At 50.1% G+C, this 16721-nt stretch overlaps 1 protein-coding gene across 1 annotated transcript in view; it reads left to right on the top strand.

Moving 5' to 3' along the window:
- The window catches only part of LOC135369307 (uncharacterized), a 161109-nt gene that overhangs the window by 102847 nt on the left and 41541 nt on the right, over positions 1-16721 (top strand). The window contains exon 10 of the mRNA XM_064602904.1: positions 1127-1231. Within this exon, the coding sequence (XP_064458974.1) occupies positions 1127-1231 (105 nt within the window). The remainder of the gene's footprint in view (positions 1-1126; positions 1232-16721) is intronic.

Below are 16721 nucleotides of genomic sequence, written 5' to 3' on the forward strand. Positions count from 1 at the left end.
ACCAAGTGGTTACAGTTTAGCCCACAATGGCCTGGCCAATCCTACTCTGACCCACAAGTGGGTACACTTTCAAAGATAATTTCAAACCGCTTTGCTGACCAAGTAGTCCCATTTGGTCCACTTTGATGATCAAGTGGTTCTTTTTTACCTACTTTGGTGACCATATGGTTCCAGTTTAGCCCATAATGGCTCTGGCCAAACGCACTCTGACTCTGACTTCCAAGCGTGCACACTTTCAAAGGTAATTTCATACCACATTGCTAATCAAGTGGTCTCATTTTGGTCCACTTTGGTGACCAAGTGGTTCTTTTGACCTACTTTAGTGCCCAGATGGTTCCAGTTTAGCCCACAAACATGAGGGTATATACATATTTGTAAAATACAAATGTCATGTTTCGACTGTCTGCATTTTATTGCCAATTGTTCATTGCTCGAATGCTTTGCCCTGTCCCCCCTCTCCATGCACTTTGCTGCCTAGAAAGCATCATGGGGTTTCCCCAAGCCATTAACGGCATATGAGTATGAAGGTAATCAGCCGTAACATGTTGCGTTATTCCTTGCTTGGTAATTCTTCTCCACTGGTACCCAAGACACTATACGTGTTGGAACGATCGCCCGTCCAGATAGGTATATATATACCTATCTGGACGGGCGATCGTTTATAGAATTTTTTATTAAAATTTGTAGTTCTGATTATTCAGAACTACAAATTTTGGACATACAAGAAGATAGAATATGGAGAAGAATCTTTATATCTTTATCTAGCTTCTTGCACTAGAGTCGTGCACTACGCACATGTCTACGTATGAGCCTTCCTTCCGGCTGTGACCTGCAGTCTTGTTGATAGCAAATATTTTAACAGCTTTATTTAGAATGTAAAATCATTTCGAGGCTACAGCCCGCAAACTGGTGCAGGAACCTTCATTGTGATTCACGAGAGAAACGAATGGACGACAGGAAGAAATTACATTGTCACTAGACGTCAGAAATGCAGTAGAGCAATAAAATAGTATTAGTATAAAATAAAATTAGTAATTGCTCGTTTTCGTGTACCATTGAAGGACTCGCCAATAATGTGTGGCAGCCACTTTTGGATGATAAATCTTTTGTTCACGTATTTTTACAGGGTAACACATATGCAGGGGTACCCGATGTGGATGTAGGGTACATATGCCGGTTCATGTGCGCAAATCAACGGTCTAGAGCGGGACGTTCAGCACGCGTAGGACAGGTGAGTAGTGTGGCGTCCGAGTATTCGGCAAGTGTCTCAACAGAGGGTCATTCGATGCCAAACGGAGGTGACGCTCGACCCTCGTAGATTTTGTTACAACAGTTTATACTTGGAGAAAACCACCAATACGAAGTTTTTTGCTGCCATCGAAAAACAGTTGTTCCTAAGTGCAGTTTACATTTACAAGGTTCCTCTGGCCAACGTACCCTGCTGTCTACGCATGGCGCCGCCGAAATTATGAAAGCGGCGCAATCGTGTTCGTGCCGCGGCATCGAAGAAGTGTTCGACTACCTATCTGAAAGTCGCAAATATCCCGGCTACTCGCAATATGCATTCTGGACGCAGTGTGAAAAATTATTCGAGAATGAAAATTTCGCGCTTTTTCTGGACTACATCGCTGTAAGTAAAGACACAAAACTATATTTAGCGTTGAGATACGAATGGGTACCACAGGTCACAGAAGTGTCGTTGAGAGGTTAAACAAAATGATAGGAGAAAAAAATTCACAAAGGTGCGACTTTGCCGAAGATACGGGAACCTTAAAGGAACTGTAAAGTGAAATTTGACCCCCCTGTTTCTATGTGCGACCTGGTAGTGTTTGCCTGTGTGATGTGTCACATAGAGCCTAAGCACTCAAAGCGCGTTAATTATTACACAGCATAAATTAGAAAAATTAAATCGGACGGTAGGTTGCGCCCCGCAACAGCTAAAAAAGTCATGATGGGAGTACCCCCGTCACGTGATACCTAAGTAATACACAATGAACTTATGACCGGCAACTAATAAACACTACTTTTAGAATCACACGAATTACTGGGACAATTCTTCAAAATATCGAAGAAACAGTATCCCAAAATACTGTCAGTGCGGTCAGCGCTCTCTGTTTGCTCTCCTCCCAACCATATCGTACGGCCTTGCGAGGTTTGTGTACGCAGAAAAGTTCATTTCCTGCCGAAACTGAACAGAGCTTCACCTGACAGCGATGCCAGGTATCTATTGTAATGTTCGGGGATACACCAAGTGTGCTCTTTCGACAAGGGACGTTGTGTACCACAAGATTCAAACGGAAAATGCACGGACCGAAAGTTGTTGTAAGCGCTTGGTCAAGACATTCGTGAGCCACGCCGTATTTGCTCAACCAATTTCTCTGACGAGTCGTAGGAAATGGCAGCAGCGGACAGTCGAAACCTTCTCAAACGGACTGCAGTGCCGACACCAGTATTTCTCCTTGTGACATCTGACGATGTGAACACCAGTGCACACGAGGTATGTGTTTACCGATACACAGGAATAATACATATGTGTGGTTCACTTCAAATTCAAATCGATTTTTGTGATGCTTACGCTGCGTGTACCAAACGCAATACCCCCCTTCCCCTAGGGAGTCCTGAGCTCTCGCTGGAGAATATGAGTGCCAAAAAAATTATGCGCTATAGATACTGACCGTATTCTTCATTTATATCAGCGACACAAGCTTCCATCGTGAATGTGAATCAAGAATGTGGAACTCGGAAGCAAAAGCGTTCAAACGCATGATTTACCGTCAACACCTCTCAACCTGTATCCAGTGATGAATTCAAAACCTATTGTCCATACACCCTCATGCTCACAGGTGGGTCAAGCTCCTGTTTTGTTTAACATTTTAACTCCCCCATTCCGTGCAGGTGCATGATATGACAATATCTGCACCACTGATGGAACCAGCTGTTGAGTCATTCTGGAAATCTAAAGACAACCGTTTCAAATGGCCTGTTCTAAAGTTTGAAAGTTTGCAGATACTAAGCGCTCTTCTACTTTGCAGTGTTGTGCCATCTGCTCCACAAAGACAAGGAGAAGTACATCAAATGTGCATCAAATTCAGACGTTCCGGTGCATCTCACAAAGTGGGCACAGATGTTCGCGTCACGCTTCTCACCACAAAAGCCGAGTGCCCAAGTGAACACAATTTTCCTTGGAAACGTCAACCAGAAGTGGACAAGATGGCTGCGGGGAACATCTTGCTGTCTGACACAATCCTTTTCAATGGCGCCAGTGCAGCCAAGGTCTGAATTCATAGCGCCTCCTTATGTTTTCGCAGATTCAAATGACACCTTGTAGTATTTGCTGTTGACCATGGTTACTCGAGCTGATTAATATTAAAGTCACCTCAACAGACCTCATATACATACCATAAGGTCAGGGATCTTCTTCATCCTTTGACGCCATCACAAGTGCCGTTCCACGAGATAATGGAACATCTCAGCCGCCATTTTGAAACTGGACCTACCTCAGGCCTACTCGGACGCTGGCGATTTCATAAAAGAGATCAGCTTGCTCAAGAAACTATTACGGAGTACGCTGACGCGCTAAGAGCGCTTGCAAAGGACTGCAACTTCGGTAACATTCCTGTGGCATCGCCGGCAACAACGGCGACGTCTGCCCGATCGACGCCAGACACGTCAACACAACCAGACGCAGCTCAAGAAGAAGCCACGACTGCACAAGTTCCCCTCGTTGCATCGTCTCAGCTAACGACATTTCCTCTACAAGTTATGCTTCGAGACAGGTTCATATGTGGACTGCGGGACGTTCACCTCCAGCAAAGGCTGCTGTCAGAAAGGAACATCACGTTTCAGAGGGCTTTCGACTTAGCAAAAGCTATGGAGTCCACTATGGTACAGCAATCAACGATGCGAAGTAGCCAAGAGATTTGCCATACGGGTGCTACTCAAAGGAAGAGTAAATGGCAAGCTCCACAACACGCAAGAAAGTGCTACCGCTGCGACGGAGAACACACGGCACAAGTCTGTGAACACCGCAATTCGATTTGTTCTTTCTGCAAGAAGGTCGGTCACATTAAAAAGGCCTGCATCACGAAGAAGAAACAGGCTGCTACAGCAAGAAAGGGGCCCCGCACCACAAGGGCTCCATCCTCGAGAACACAACAGGCCAACTGCATTGCCGCAGACGAAATGGACTCGTGGGGGGATCTTTTTTCGGTAAATTCGCTGAAGCAGGAGAATTCCAGCTACACCATTGAAGTAACAGTAGACGGACGTCCTTGTCTCTTTGAAGTCGACTCTGGTGCCTCATATTCCATAATGAGCGAGGGCACGTTCAACAAACTTTGGAAGTGTGACCAGCCAAGACTCAACCTTGAGTCTCAGAACTTGGAATGGATCACTAGAAATTCGTGGCAAAGTGAAGGTCCATGTCCAATTAGAAATTAAACGGGCCCTGTTGGACCTGTACGTCATTGCAGGTCGAGGAACGAGCCTCCTCGGGAGAGACTGGTTTGGACCCCTCGGAATCTCACTCAACGGCATTCACGCTCTCACAGGAAACGTATGCCAACCTCTTCTTGACCAGTTTTTCACAGTCTTCGACGGCGAACTGAGCGGACACGTAGGAGAGGCGGTACACATCGACGTACAGTCAGCAGTGACTCCCAAGTTTTTGAAGAGTCGCACAGTGACGTTGGCATTGAGAGCATCAGTAGAAGAAGAGCTGGATAGACTCCAGCAGCAAGGAATATTGAAACCCGTGTCATCATGAGCTTGGGCTACACCACTGGTGACAGTAAGAAAACGGGATGGTAAGCTTCGTCTCTGCGGCGACTACCGCAGCACTGTAAACGCTGTAGTCGCTAGGGCAGCCTACCCTCTTCCAACCGTCGATGACATGCTCGCTCTCGTCCAAGGTGGAAAAATATTCTCAAAGATTGACCTGCAACAAGCATACCAACAGTTAAGGGATGATCGCGCCACATCGGAACTGCTCACGGTCAATACACCTAAGGGACTGTTCAGAGTGACCCGTTTACCATTTGGTGTGTCCGTAGCGCCACTAATATTTCAGAGATACATGGACACTTTGCTGTCTGGGCTGACCGGGGTGGGGGCTTACTTGGACGACATCGGACCTTCAACAACAACAACTCCGGAAGAGCACGACGGCCGTCTTCGCGAAGTACTCCAACGGCTCAGCAAAGCTGGACTCAAGGCTCGTCTCGAGAAATGTATCTTCCGCGTTACTGAACTGCAGTATTTAGGGTACCGCATAAGTGCTGCTGGGGTTACCCCAACCAAAGAGAAGGTTAAGGCCATCACCGATGCCCCCGTACCACGTAACAAAAAGGAACTACAGTCTTTCTTGGGATTACTCAGCTTCTACGATCGTTTCATCAAGGACCGAGCATCGGTGGCTGAACCACTCTATCTCCTTCCAGACAAAGATGTGCCGTGGAAATGGGAACATCAGCAACAAGAGTTTTTGGACGAGCTCAAGCGACTGCTTGTAGCTGCCCCAACCCTGGCACACTTCGATCCTTCTTTACCGCTTTACCTGTCATGCGACGCCTCACCCTACGGAGCCGGGGCAGTATTGGCTCACAGGACGAAAGACTGAAGCGAAGTTCTAGTAGCGTTTGCTTCACGCACGCTAACAGGGGCCGAAAGGAATTACGCCCAACTTGATAAAGAGGGTTTAGCGATCGTATATGGAGTGAAGCATTTTCATTACTTCATCGCTGGCCGTCAAATGACAATTATCACGGACCACAAACCGCTACTTGGAATCATGAGCCCAGACAAACAGATTCCAGCAACGCTATCACCACACATGCTACGTTGGTGCCTGTTATTGAGTACGTATGATTATAGACTACTATATCGGCCAGGTGGTCAGCATCAAAATGCGGATGCTCTGAGTCGTCTTCCGCTTCCCAGTGTCCACGACCAGGAGACGTCCACAGGTGACGTGTTGATGCTCGAAGCTATTGACTGTGACCCTCTCAATGCCGAGCACATTGCTAGACTTACTCAACAGGACGCTGTGCTATCATTGGTACTGCGGGGAGTCCAAACTGGAGATTTTTCGCAGTGGAAAGACGACGCTTTCCAGCCATACAAGCGACACAGCAGTGAATTGTCAATTTGCCGGGGTTGCGCTCGGATCCTCACACCAATGTAGGCCCACAAGTTGGCTCTCAAAATGCTGCACGCGAACCATCCGAGAGTCTCAGCAATGAAAAGTACGGCTAGAAGCCATTTCTGGTGGCCCGGACTGGATCGCGACATTGAGCTGACAGCGAAGACGTGTCACAAATGCTAAACGTACGCGAGGTCTGCTTCTGCTATGATAGATTCCCAATTCAAGCACGCCCAGTTACCTTGGCACACACTGCACATAGATTTCGCGGGTCTACTGGACGGGTACTACTACCTGGTAGTAGTACATGCGTTCACGAAGTGGCTGGAGGTGAGAAGAATGTAAAGCACGACTTCCGCCAGCATCGTGGGCGAGTTGCGCAAATTGTTTGCAACGTTTGGCGTACCTCGGGTTGTTGTTTCCGACAACGCACCGAACTTTTTATCTGCCGAGATGGCCCAGTTCTACCATCGAAACGGAGTCAAGCATCGAACAAGTGCACCTTTTCATCCAGCTACCAACGGTCAAGCCGAACGGATGGTTGGCGAAACAAAACGAGCTTTGAAGAAGCTGACAGACAGCCTAGACTGCCGTCTTGCCCGCTTCCTTTTTAAACAGCACACGCCTGTGTCGGCGACGGCACACAAGACACCGGTGGAGCTCCTGTTTGGCCGTCGTCTCACGACTCCACTGGATCTCCTTCATCCAGAAGAGGAGTACGCCACCTCACAGCACAGTACCTCGCCCGAATCTCGTTACAAGGTTGGACAAGCCGTATACATCTGTACATTCGACGGGGATTGTCGGTGGACGTCGGCCGTCATTCAACAACGCACGGGTCGGTGCTCTTTGCGGTTAGCACCAGCGATGGAAAGGTTCATCGACGCCATGTCGAGCATATCAAAGCTCTGTAGGGCTCTTACTTCGGTGCGTGGGGCTTTAAGAGCAGAGAGCAGACATCCGTACTTCGGTTCGTCCAGCGAAAGAATGAGGGTGCGAGCTTCGTCTTTCGGCTCGCCTCGTGCTGCTCGGACATTTACATCACTTTTTTAAAAGCAATTTTGCCTTGAAAAATTACCATTTGAAATTAAAAGGATTTTACCATCAGGCTCCACGCATAGTGTTTTTGTGGTTTTGTTGCTATTTTTTTCTCTCTAGAATCCGTGGTATCGATCCTAAAGTTTTTCCAGGTATTCCTCTGTGTCGGCATCGGCACGCATTTGCCGCAAGGACACCTGAACAGAAAGACCAATGCCATATTTCCGCTGCGAGGTTCTTAACATTTTCATTTAACATGAAGAGTGTTTCCCACGGCGGCCAGTTGACGGCAATGACGGTAATGCATCCTCCGTGGACGATTCTGCGGATGATGTCGTGTCATGCTGAGTCTCCCGCGTACACTCGTCAGAAGAAAAGTTTCGCGGGCGTGACTGCTGGACTACCGCAAACTCGTGAGCATTCACGTTTGGAATAATCGACATCACACGACGTGGACCTCAAAACAACATTACGGCTTCGCCACAGACCGGGAGGCGGATTAGAAAGGCGACACTAGCCATAGCCGACACGAGCCAACCCAGTGTTGTTGCTAAGAGAGTACTGAGCTTTGCGCTCGAACGCCATCTTTGAAATTCGATTACTCAAAGAAAAAAGGGATTCAAAAAGACATATTTCGTAACTGAGATTTACTCTTCCTGGGCTTTCATAAAATCATAAGATAACCCGGGTTAAAATTCACTTTACAGTTCCTTTAACCGTAAACAACAAAAATGATGGAGCGCACAAAGAAGTATAGGGGAAGCTGTAAGAAAGCATTATGCTCAAGACATACACGAAGCAAGTTTTAAAAAAGTTTATTTTTTATACTGGATAAAATCATTTTTGAAGTTCGGGGGTCTTGCGCAGACGGCGCGGCCAACCGTTATTAAATGCTCTCACGCTCTCCACGACACCATATCCAAGGTGCACCAGGGACACACCTTCTGACCTGACGTTATATTGACTTGATTTCACCTACAACACGTCTGTGACTTTACACTAGTTTGGAACCTTCCTCGTTGAAGGGCTCTTTAGTAGTCAGAAGATTAAAGCGACCTACTTTGGTGACCAAGTGGTTCCAGTTTAGCCCACAACGGCTCTGGCCAAACCTACTCTGACTTCCAAGTGGGTACACTTACAAGGATAATTTCAAACCACTTTGCTGACCAAGTGGTCTAATTTTGGTCCATTTTGGTAGTGGGTACACTTTCACGGATAATTTCAAACCACTTTGCTGCCCAAGTAGTCCCATTTGGTGAACTTTGGTGACCAAGTGGTTCTTTTTTACCTACTTTGGTGACCAAGTGGTTCCAGTTTAGCCCACAACGGCTCTGGCAAAACCTACTCTGACTTCCAAGTGAGTACACTTTCAAGGATAATTTCAAACCACGTTGCTGACCAAGTGGTCTCATTTTGGTCCATTTTGGTGACAAGGTGGTTCCAGTTTAGCCCACAACGGCTCTGGTCAAACATACTCTGACTTCCAAGTGGGTACACTTTCAAGGATAATTTCAAACCACGTTGCTGACCAAGTGGTCTCATTTTGGTCCATTTTGGTAGTGGGTACACTTTCAAGGATAATTTGTGGGAACCGCGGCCCACAAACCCGGGGTGGTTCCGTAATCGACCCGCCGCAACCCCGAAGAACACGAACACAGCAATTGAACAAGAGAAACAAGGTTTATTGTCCTACATGTTCTAGTGCAGAGTAGCGTCGTGTCGCCTCAAGACGCAGTCGAGGCAAAAACTCCCTCCCGCTGCCTTCCACCGTCGCTTAAGTAACATCTCGGAGACAGGGGCGTCTCCCCCTATCGCACAAACCTTATCTCTAGGTGTACACGTGTCTGAACCGGAAGCGGCAGCCCACACTTCCCCTCCCTTTAAATGTCCGGTAAGTCCAGAATGATATCTTCCGTGTTGCGAGAAGTCAGAGGCCGAGCCAACAACTGTGGAGCGAAGCGAGTGACGAGGTGTATCGCCATGGTCATATCCTGGGGTGAAGGGGTGGTCTGAAGCTGAGGGGTCACAGGGAAGAGGGTGTCGCGCTGAGGGTTCACTTGGGGGGAGCGTGACACATGAAGAGCGCCGGCCAGATGAGTCTCGGGGTGGATCAGTAGTGTCCCGCAGGTAGGGCATAGACGGGAGCGTTCCTCGTTGGTGTAGGTGGGCGCTGGCTCGGTAGGATGCCTGTCGTCCAGGCATAGTCCTCGAAACGGTTCAGGGATGGCGGATGGTGGGTCACCCTTCAGTGGGCGGGCCTGGATCCTCCAACGGGTTCGAGAGCAGTAGCCCACGCTGGCGTCTCCCAGTAGCACAGTCCACGTCGCAACGCTAGTGGAGCGAGGAGTCGCAGACGAATCCCGGTCGGTAGGCGTGGGGGCGTTGCGCTGAGCAAGCCAACGACGTTCACCGCCACGGCGGCGAGAGGTGGGGGGTCCCCGGGAGGGTGGCGGACGACTCCGGGCAGAACGGCCCCCAGGCATCTGCGAAAAATAAAGGAAAACCATCACCTTGGAGGTTTACGAGGGCGAAGGTTATAACGAGGGGACCCCGGTAACCCGCCCTGAACTGTCCCATCATCAGCGGGGTGTGCCTCCGTGTCGATGGGGCCGTGGAAGGGTTGGGATTGCGACGAACTTGTGCCGGAGTCCTCTTGCCCTTCATCTTGCTCCAAGATGCGATCGATGAATCCCTTGAGGTCTGTGATGTGAACCGGGCCAGTCTCTTCGCTTGTACTGCAATGTTCAAGTCTGTAAGTAACGTGTGTAAGTTGTGCACTCACCCGGTAAGGCCCGTCCCATCGGTCCGCGAGAGAAGCTGCGAAGCCCTTCGCCGCGTCGCTAAGTGGATGCGTCCGCCTCAGGACTAAGTCTCCTACGCGGTATGTTACCTGGCGTCGACCCTTGTTGTACTGGGATGCTTGCTCCAGTCGTGCGACCTCAAGATTCTCACGTGCACAACGAACTGCAGTTGAGAGACTGTTGCGAATGTCTTCCGCATATCGTGCATACGGGCGACGGGGTTGTTCCCTCAGTGTTCGTAGCGTGTTTTCGAGTGGAAATACCATTTCCCGTCCAAAATTCAAATAGGCAGGGGTGAACCCAGTAGACCTATTTTCCGTCGTACGAGTGGCGAAGCCAATCTCCGTTAGACGCAGGTCCCAATCCTTATGCCTGCTGGTAAGCGTTACCATCATCATTTTGATATTCCTATTGACCCGCTCAGTTATGTTTGCCTGAGGGTGATAGGTGGACGTCTTCTTATGTCGAATACTCAATGCCGAGCATGTGTCGACGAACACCTTACTTGTAAAGTACGAGGCGTTATCCGTGATCAGCTGGTCCGGGAATCCAAACCGCGAAAAGACATCCAGCAGTCGATCCCAGATCCGAGCTGACACCAATTTCCGCAAGGGATAGAGCTCAACCCACTTCGTGAAGTGATCTGTAATGACTAACAGGTATTGGTTACCACGGGGACTTCTGGGGTATGGCCCCATTACGTCACATGCGACTATCTGCCAAGGCTCCTGACTGACAATCGGTTGCAGCAATCCTGGCGGCTGTCCGCCCCTAGGTTTCGACTTCTGACACACTGGACAGCTGCGAGTAAACCGCAAAACATCCTGTCTCATGCCTGGCCACGTCGCGATACGACATAACTTAGAATAAGTCTTGCTGCCGCTACCGTGACCTGCCAAAGCAGAGTCATGGAAATATCTGAGGAATAACTTACGTAGCTTTCGTGGTACTACGATCCTGAAAGGGTTGCCGCCGACCTCCTCGTCGTCCGCCTGGGGGATGTACCTCACCAGTAGACCATCCTCGCTCAGCTGATAGGAGTCGAACCTCTCTTCAGCGTCTCCGGCGTCCGCTGGGCCCGTTGTCTCCAGCCACCTTACTACACACTGACAGAGTCCGTCCGTCCTCTGGGCTTCCACGATGTCCTTCCGGCTCACGATGTGTCCCCACGCCTGCTCTGTCCGTTCCGGCTTGTCCAACCGCGGCTACGAGCTCCGGCGTGGTAACGACGTCCTCCAGGGGCAGAGGTGCCCGAGACAGCGCATCTGCCACTTTGTTAGAGATCCCCCTCCGATATTCGATCGAGAAGTCGTACCGTTGCAACGTCAGACTCCAACGTGCAAGTCTTCCGGCGGGATTTTTCAATCTACTCAGCCAGGTGAGTGCCTGATGGTCAGTCTGGATTGCAAATTTCGCACCATCCAGATACATGTCGAACTTATTCAGTGCGAACATGATAGCTAGGCACTCTTTCTCTGTCACGGTGTAATTTCGTTCAGGTGATGTCAGCGTGCGGCTTGCAAATGCCACCGGCCGAAGTTCACCTTCGTGCTGTTGTAACAACACTGCGCCCAGTCCATAATCGCTCGCGTCTGTCTGCATTACAAATGGGCGATTAAGATCTGGGAGATACAGACAGGTGATCTGCGCTATCGCTTCGGTCAGGGCGGAGAATGCATTCTCCTGTGCTTCTCCCCATGACCAGCGCGCACATTTCCGCAATAGCCAGGTTAGTGACTGCGTCATGTCCGAACACCGCGGTATGAATTGTCTATAAAATCCAATCATACCAAGGAAGCGCTGCAAGCTCTTTACCTCCTGCGGGCGAGGGTAGTCTAGGATAGCCTTCAGCTTGTCCTCGTTCGGCCTGACCGTGCCGGACTCCACTGTAAACCCGAGCAGGTCGATGCGGTTAGTCGCCAACTGCATCTTTCGAGGATTGACCGTCAACCCAGCAGCTTGCATACGTCCCAACACCACTTTCAGGTGTGAAAGGTGTTCCTGGAATGAACGTGAAAAAATTACTACGTCATCCATATAAGCCATGGCGAAGTTGTACTTCGCATCGCCGAGCACCTCGTCCATCATACGCTGTAAACTAGCCGGGGAATTGGACAGTCCGAAGGGAAGCCGGACGAACTCAAACAGTCCCCTATGACAGGTAAAGGCTGTCTTTTCGACATCATTAGGTGCTATCGGTATCTGCAGGAATCCTCGACTGCAGTCCAAGATTGTAAACACACGGGCTGATCCCAACGTGTACGTGATCGAGTCTATAGAGGGAAATGGATACGAATCTCTCACCGTCACCTCGTTCAACCGGCGGTAGTCCACGCACAACCTTGCAGTTCCATCTTTCTTCGGAGCGAGTACCACCGGAAAGGCCCACGGGCTGCGCGAGGGTCTCACAGCACCCGTCTCGATCATTTCGTTCAGCGCAGCATCGAGCAACTTGCGCTTGTGGACGCTAAGCGGCCGCGGGTTGCATCTCCAAGGCCTTGCGTCGCCGGTGTCTATGCCGTGTTCCAAGACTTCGGTCAAACCTGGTTTTTCCGTAAACATCCGGGAAAAGGGTAGCAATGCTTGCTCCAGCATTTCTCGTTGCTCTGAGGTTCCAGAAAACCCTTGCAGACCCCCATGCAAGACAGCAGTTGCAACTACAGGCGTTTGGTATCCCGTTCCGTGATGCTCTCCAACGGGCAGTGATTGTCCAGCGCCGCGAAGTACTCGAGCGGCTTGCTGCTTAGGTTCATCGCTGTTGCCAGTCGGTTCCCGGTTTCACTTTGAACAGTCGTCCTGAGTTCCCTCACCAGTCCGGCGTTGGTCCGCTCCAGGGGTTGTCCACTCCAGGAATGGGTAGAAGGTACTGCTGCATGCATGCTGGTAGCCTCCGCGACGCAAGTCCAGGACAAGTCCCATCCGGATAGTGAAGTCGCGTCCCAGGATCATTGCTCCTGCCATCCCAGGAAGGTAAACAAAGCGTTGTCTGACCCGATGTCCATCGACAGTCAAGGTAAGGCGCACCGCGCCACCGGCAGGTACAACCGCATCAGAGGCGAGCCTTAGGCGAGTCCTGGTCGTCCGTACCGAGATGTTCCGCTCCCGGCACCAGTCGTGGATGGTGTCACCGATCAGGGAAACAGCTGCTCCGGTGTCCACCAAACCTGCAACGTCTTTGACCAAAACGCGCACCAGGATGAACGGTCCAATGTTGCAGATGTCATCTTGCAATCGGCACGCAAGCGGGACCGAGGCCACTGTATTATCAGAAAAGATAGCACGGTTAGAAGTAACTTGCCTCTTGTCAATGTTCGCTCCGGCCGACGACGGGAACTCGTAATCTGCGGTTACCGCCGTCGGCGTTCCGAGTTTCCCTGGGGGGTTATTTCGGGGGTGGCCGAAGTACGATGTGGGCAGTCCCGACGGATGTGTCCGTGTTGCCCGCAACCGTAACAACGCGGTCTCCCAACGTTTAGTCCATTAGAGCGCGGTGGGGTTGATCCCTCAGTCCTGTCGTTGCGCCGGTATTCTGACGTTCGGCGACGTTCGCTACCGATCTGTCCTGCGCTCCTCGAAGTCGCCTCAACAAGCCTCGCTCGGTTCCTTTGCTCGTGCGCAAAAGGATCGAGTGAGCGGTGTGAAGGACCTGCCGACGCTCCGCTATTCGGTCCTGCAGGCCAACGGGAATGCAGCTCCGTTGCCTGTACCGGTCCGCCCCATGCACAACTAGGCTCAAGAGTCTCCTCCGGTCTAGGGGGTGGGCGGTAACGCAGTTCAGCTAGCAAGTCGGCCTGAATGCTGCGCGCTTCTGTAGCTAACTCCGACAGGGAAGTAAAACCTCGACCCCGTAAATATGGCTTGAACCGAGGGTGGCACTGTCGGATAACGCGTGCCACCTTCTCTTTTTCGTCCACGAGAGGGTCCGCTCTCCGATACAGTTCCTGAATCGCCCGAATGTATTCCAAAAGGCTCTCATCACTATGCTGCGTTCGGGCTGCAAGCTCTTCGCGCATACGCATCACATAGTCTGGGGGGAGGAACTCGTCCCGAAACTGCTGCTTGAATACGCTCATCGAGAGAAATGGGGGCTGGGACCTACGCCACAAAGCAGCTGAGCTTACAAGCGCTGCGGGAAGTACTCGACGCAGAATGACGTCGTCGGTGGCTCCAACGGCAGTTTGGTAAGCACTCAAGTCGGCGAGGAAATCTTCAGCCGACTTGGAGTCGCTGTAGCCCGAAAATGTCGGTACCGTCAGGTTCAGGCGTAGCGGCGTGTCCGGGGACGGCTGGGTGGCGGGCGTACTGCTACCAAGCTGCTGCGTCAGTAACGTACAGAGGGATGCCATCTGTCGAAGCAAGTCCTCAGCCACTGGCGCAGGCTCGTCCTCGTCACTGTCTGGGTCGTGCTTCTTCCTGGGAGGCATCTCCGGTCGAAGAACCTGCGCTGCAACGCAGACGGCGGCAGAACGAAAAAACAAACAAAACAAAAATGCGCACTACCTGCAACTATGCTGTGCCCTCCGGGGAAAACGGTACGGCGAGTCGAAAACACCACTGTTGGGCGCCAATTTTGTGGGAACCGCGGCCCACAAACCCGGGGTGGTTCCGTAATCGACCCGCCGCAACCCCGAAGAACACGAACACAGCAATTGAACAAGAGAAACAAGGTTTATTGTCCTACATGTTCTAGTGCAGAGTAGCGTCGTGTCGCCTCAAGACCCAGTCGAGGCAAAAACTCCCTCCCGCTGCCTTCCACCGTCGCTTAAGTAACATCTCGGAGACAGGGGCGTCTCCCCCTATCGCAAAAACCTTATCTCTAGGTGTACACGTGTCTGAACCGGAAGCGGCAGCCCACAAATTTCAAACCACTTTGCTGACCAAGTAGTCCCATTTGGTGAACTTTGGTGACCAAGTGGTTCTTTTTTACCTACTTTGGTGACCAAGTGGTTCCAGTTTAGCCCACAACGGCTCTGGTCAAACATACTCTGACTTCCAAGTGGGTACACTTTCAAGGATAATTTCAAACCACGTTGCTGACCAAGTTGTCTCATTTCGGTCCATTTTGGTAGTGGGTACACTTTCAAGGATAATTTCAAACCACTTTGCTGACCAAGTAGTCCCATTTGGTGAACTTTGGTGACCAAGTGGTTCTTTTTTACCTACTTTGGTGACCAAGTGCTTCCAGTTTAGCCCACAACGGCTCTGGCCAAACCTACTCTGAGTTCCAAGTGAGTACACTTTCAAGGATAATTTCAAACCACGTTGCTGACCAAGTGGTCTCATTTTGGTCCATTTTTGGTGACAAGGTGGTTCCAGTTTAGCCCACAACGGCTCTGGTCAAACATACTCTGACTTCCAAGTGGGTACACTTTCAAGGATAATTTCAAACCACGTTGCTGACCAAGTGGTCTCACTTTGGTCCATTTTTGGTGACAAGGTGGTTCCAGTTTAGCCCACAACGGCTCTGGTCAAACATACTCTGACTTCCAAGTGGGTACACTTTCAAGGATAATTTCAAACCACGTTGCTGACCAAGTGGTCTCACTTTGGTCCATTTTTGGTGACAAGGTGGTTCCAGTTTAGCCCACAACGGCTCTGGTCAAACATATTCTGACTTCCAAGTGGGTACACTTTCAAGGATAATTTCAAACCACGTTGCTGACCAAGTGGTCTCATTTTGGTCCATTTTTGGTGACAAGGTGGTTCCAGTTTAGCCCACAACGGCTCTGGTCAAACATACTCTGACTTCCAAGTGGGTACACTTTCAAGGATAATTTCAAACCACGTTGCTGACCAAGTGGTCTCACTTTGGTCCATTTTTGGTGACAAGGTGGTTCCAGTTTAGCCCACAACGGCTCTGGTCAAACATATTCTGACTTCCAAGTGGGTACACTTTCAAGGATAATTTCAAACCACGTTGCTGACCAAGTGGTCTCACTTTGGTCCATTTTTGGTGACAAGGTGGTTCCAGTTTAGCCCACAACGGCTCTGGTCAAACATATTCTGACTTCCAAGTGGGTACACTTTCAAGGATAATTTCAAACCACGTTGCTGACCAAGTGGTCTCACTTTGGTCCATTTTTGGTGACAAGGTGGTTCCAGTTTAGCCCACAACGGCTCTGGTCAAACATACTCTGACTTCCAAGTGGGTACACTTTCAAGGATAATTTCAAACCACGTTGCTGACCAAGTGGTCTCACTTTGGTCCATTTTTGGTGACAAGGTGGTTCCAGTTTAGCCCACAACGGCTCTGGTCAAACATACTCTGACTTCCAAGTGGGTACACTTTCAAGGATAATTTCAAACCACGTTGCTGACCAAGTGGTCTCACTTTGGTCCATTTTGGTAGTGGGTACGCTTTCAAGGATAATTTCAAACCACTTTGCTGACCAAGTAGTCCCATTTGGTGAACTTTGGTGACCAAGTGGTTCTTTTTTACCTACTTTGGTGACCAAGTGGTTCCAGTTTAGCCCACAACGGCTCTGGCCAAACCTACTCTGAGTTCCAAGTGAGTACACTTTCAAGGATAATTTCAAACCACGTTGCTGACCAAGTGGTCTCACTTTGGTCCATTTTTGGTGACAAGGTGGTCCCAGTTTAGCCCACAACGGCTCTGGTCAAACATATTCTGACTTCCAAGTGGGTACACTTTCAAGGATAATTTCAAACCACGTTGCTGACCAAGTGGTCTCATTTTGGTCCATTTTGGTGACAAGGTGGTTCCAGTTTAGCCCACAACGGCT

The sequence above is a fragment of the Ornithodoros turicata genome, chromosome 9 (assembly GCF_037126465.1).
Source record: "Ornithodoros turicata isolate Travis chromosome 9, ASM3712646v1, whole genome shotgun sequence".
Classification (NCBI taxonomy): domain Eukaryota; kingdom Metazoa; phylum Arthropoda; class Arachnida; order Ixodida; family Argasidae; genus Ornithodoros; species Ornithodoros turicata.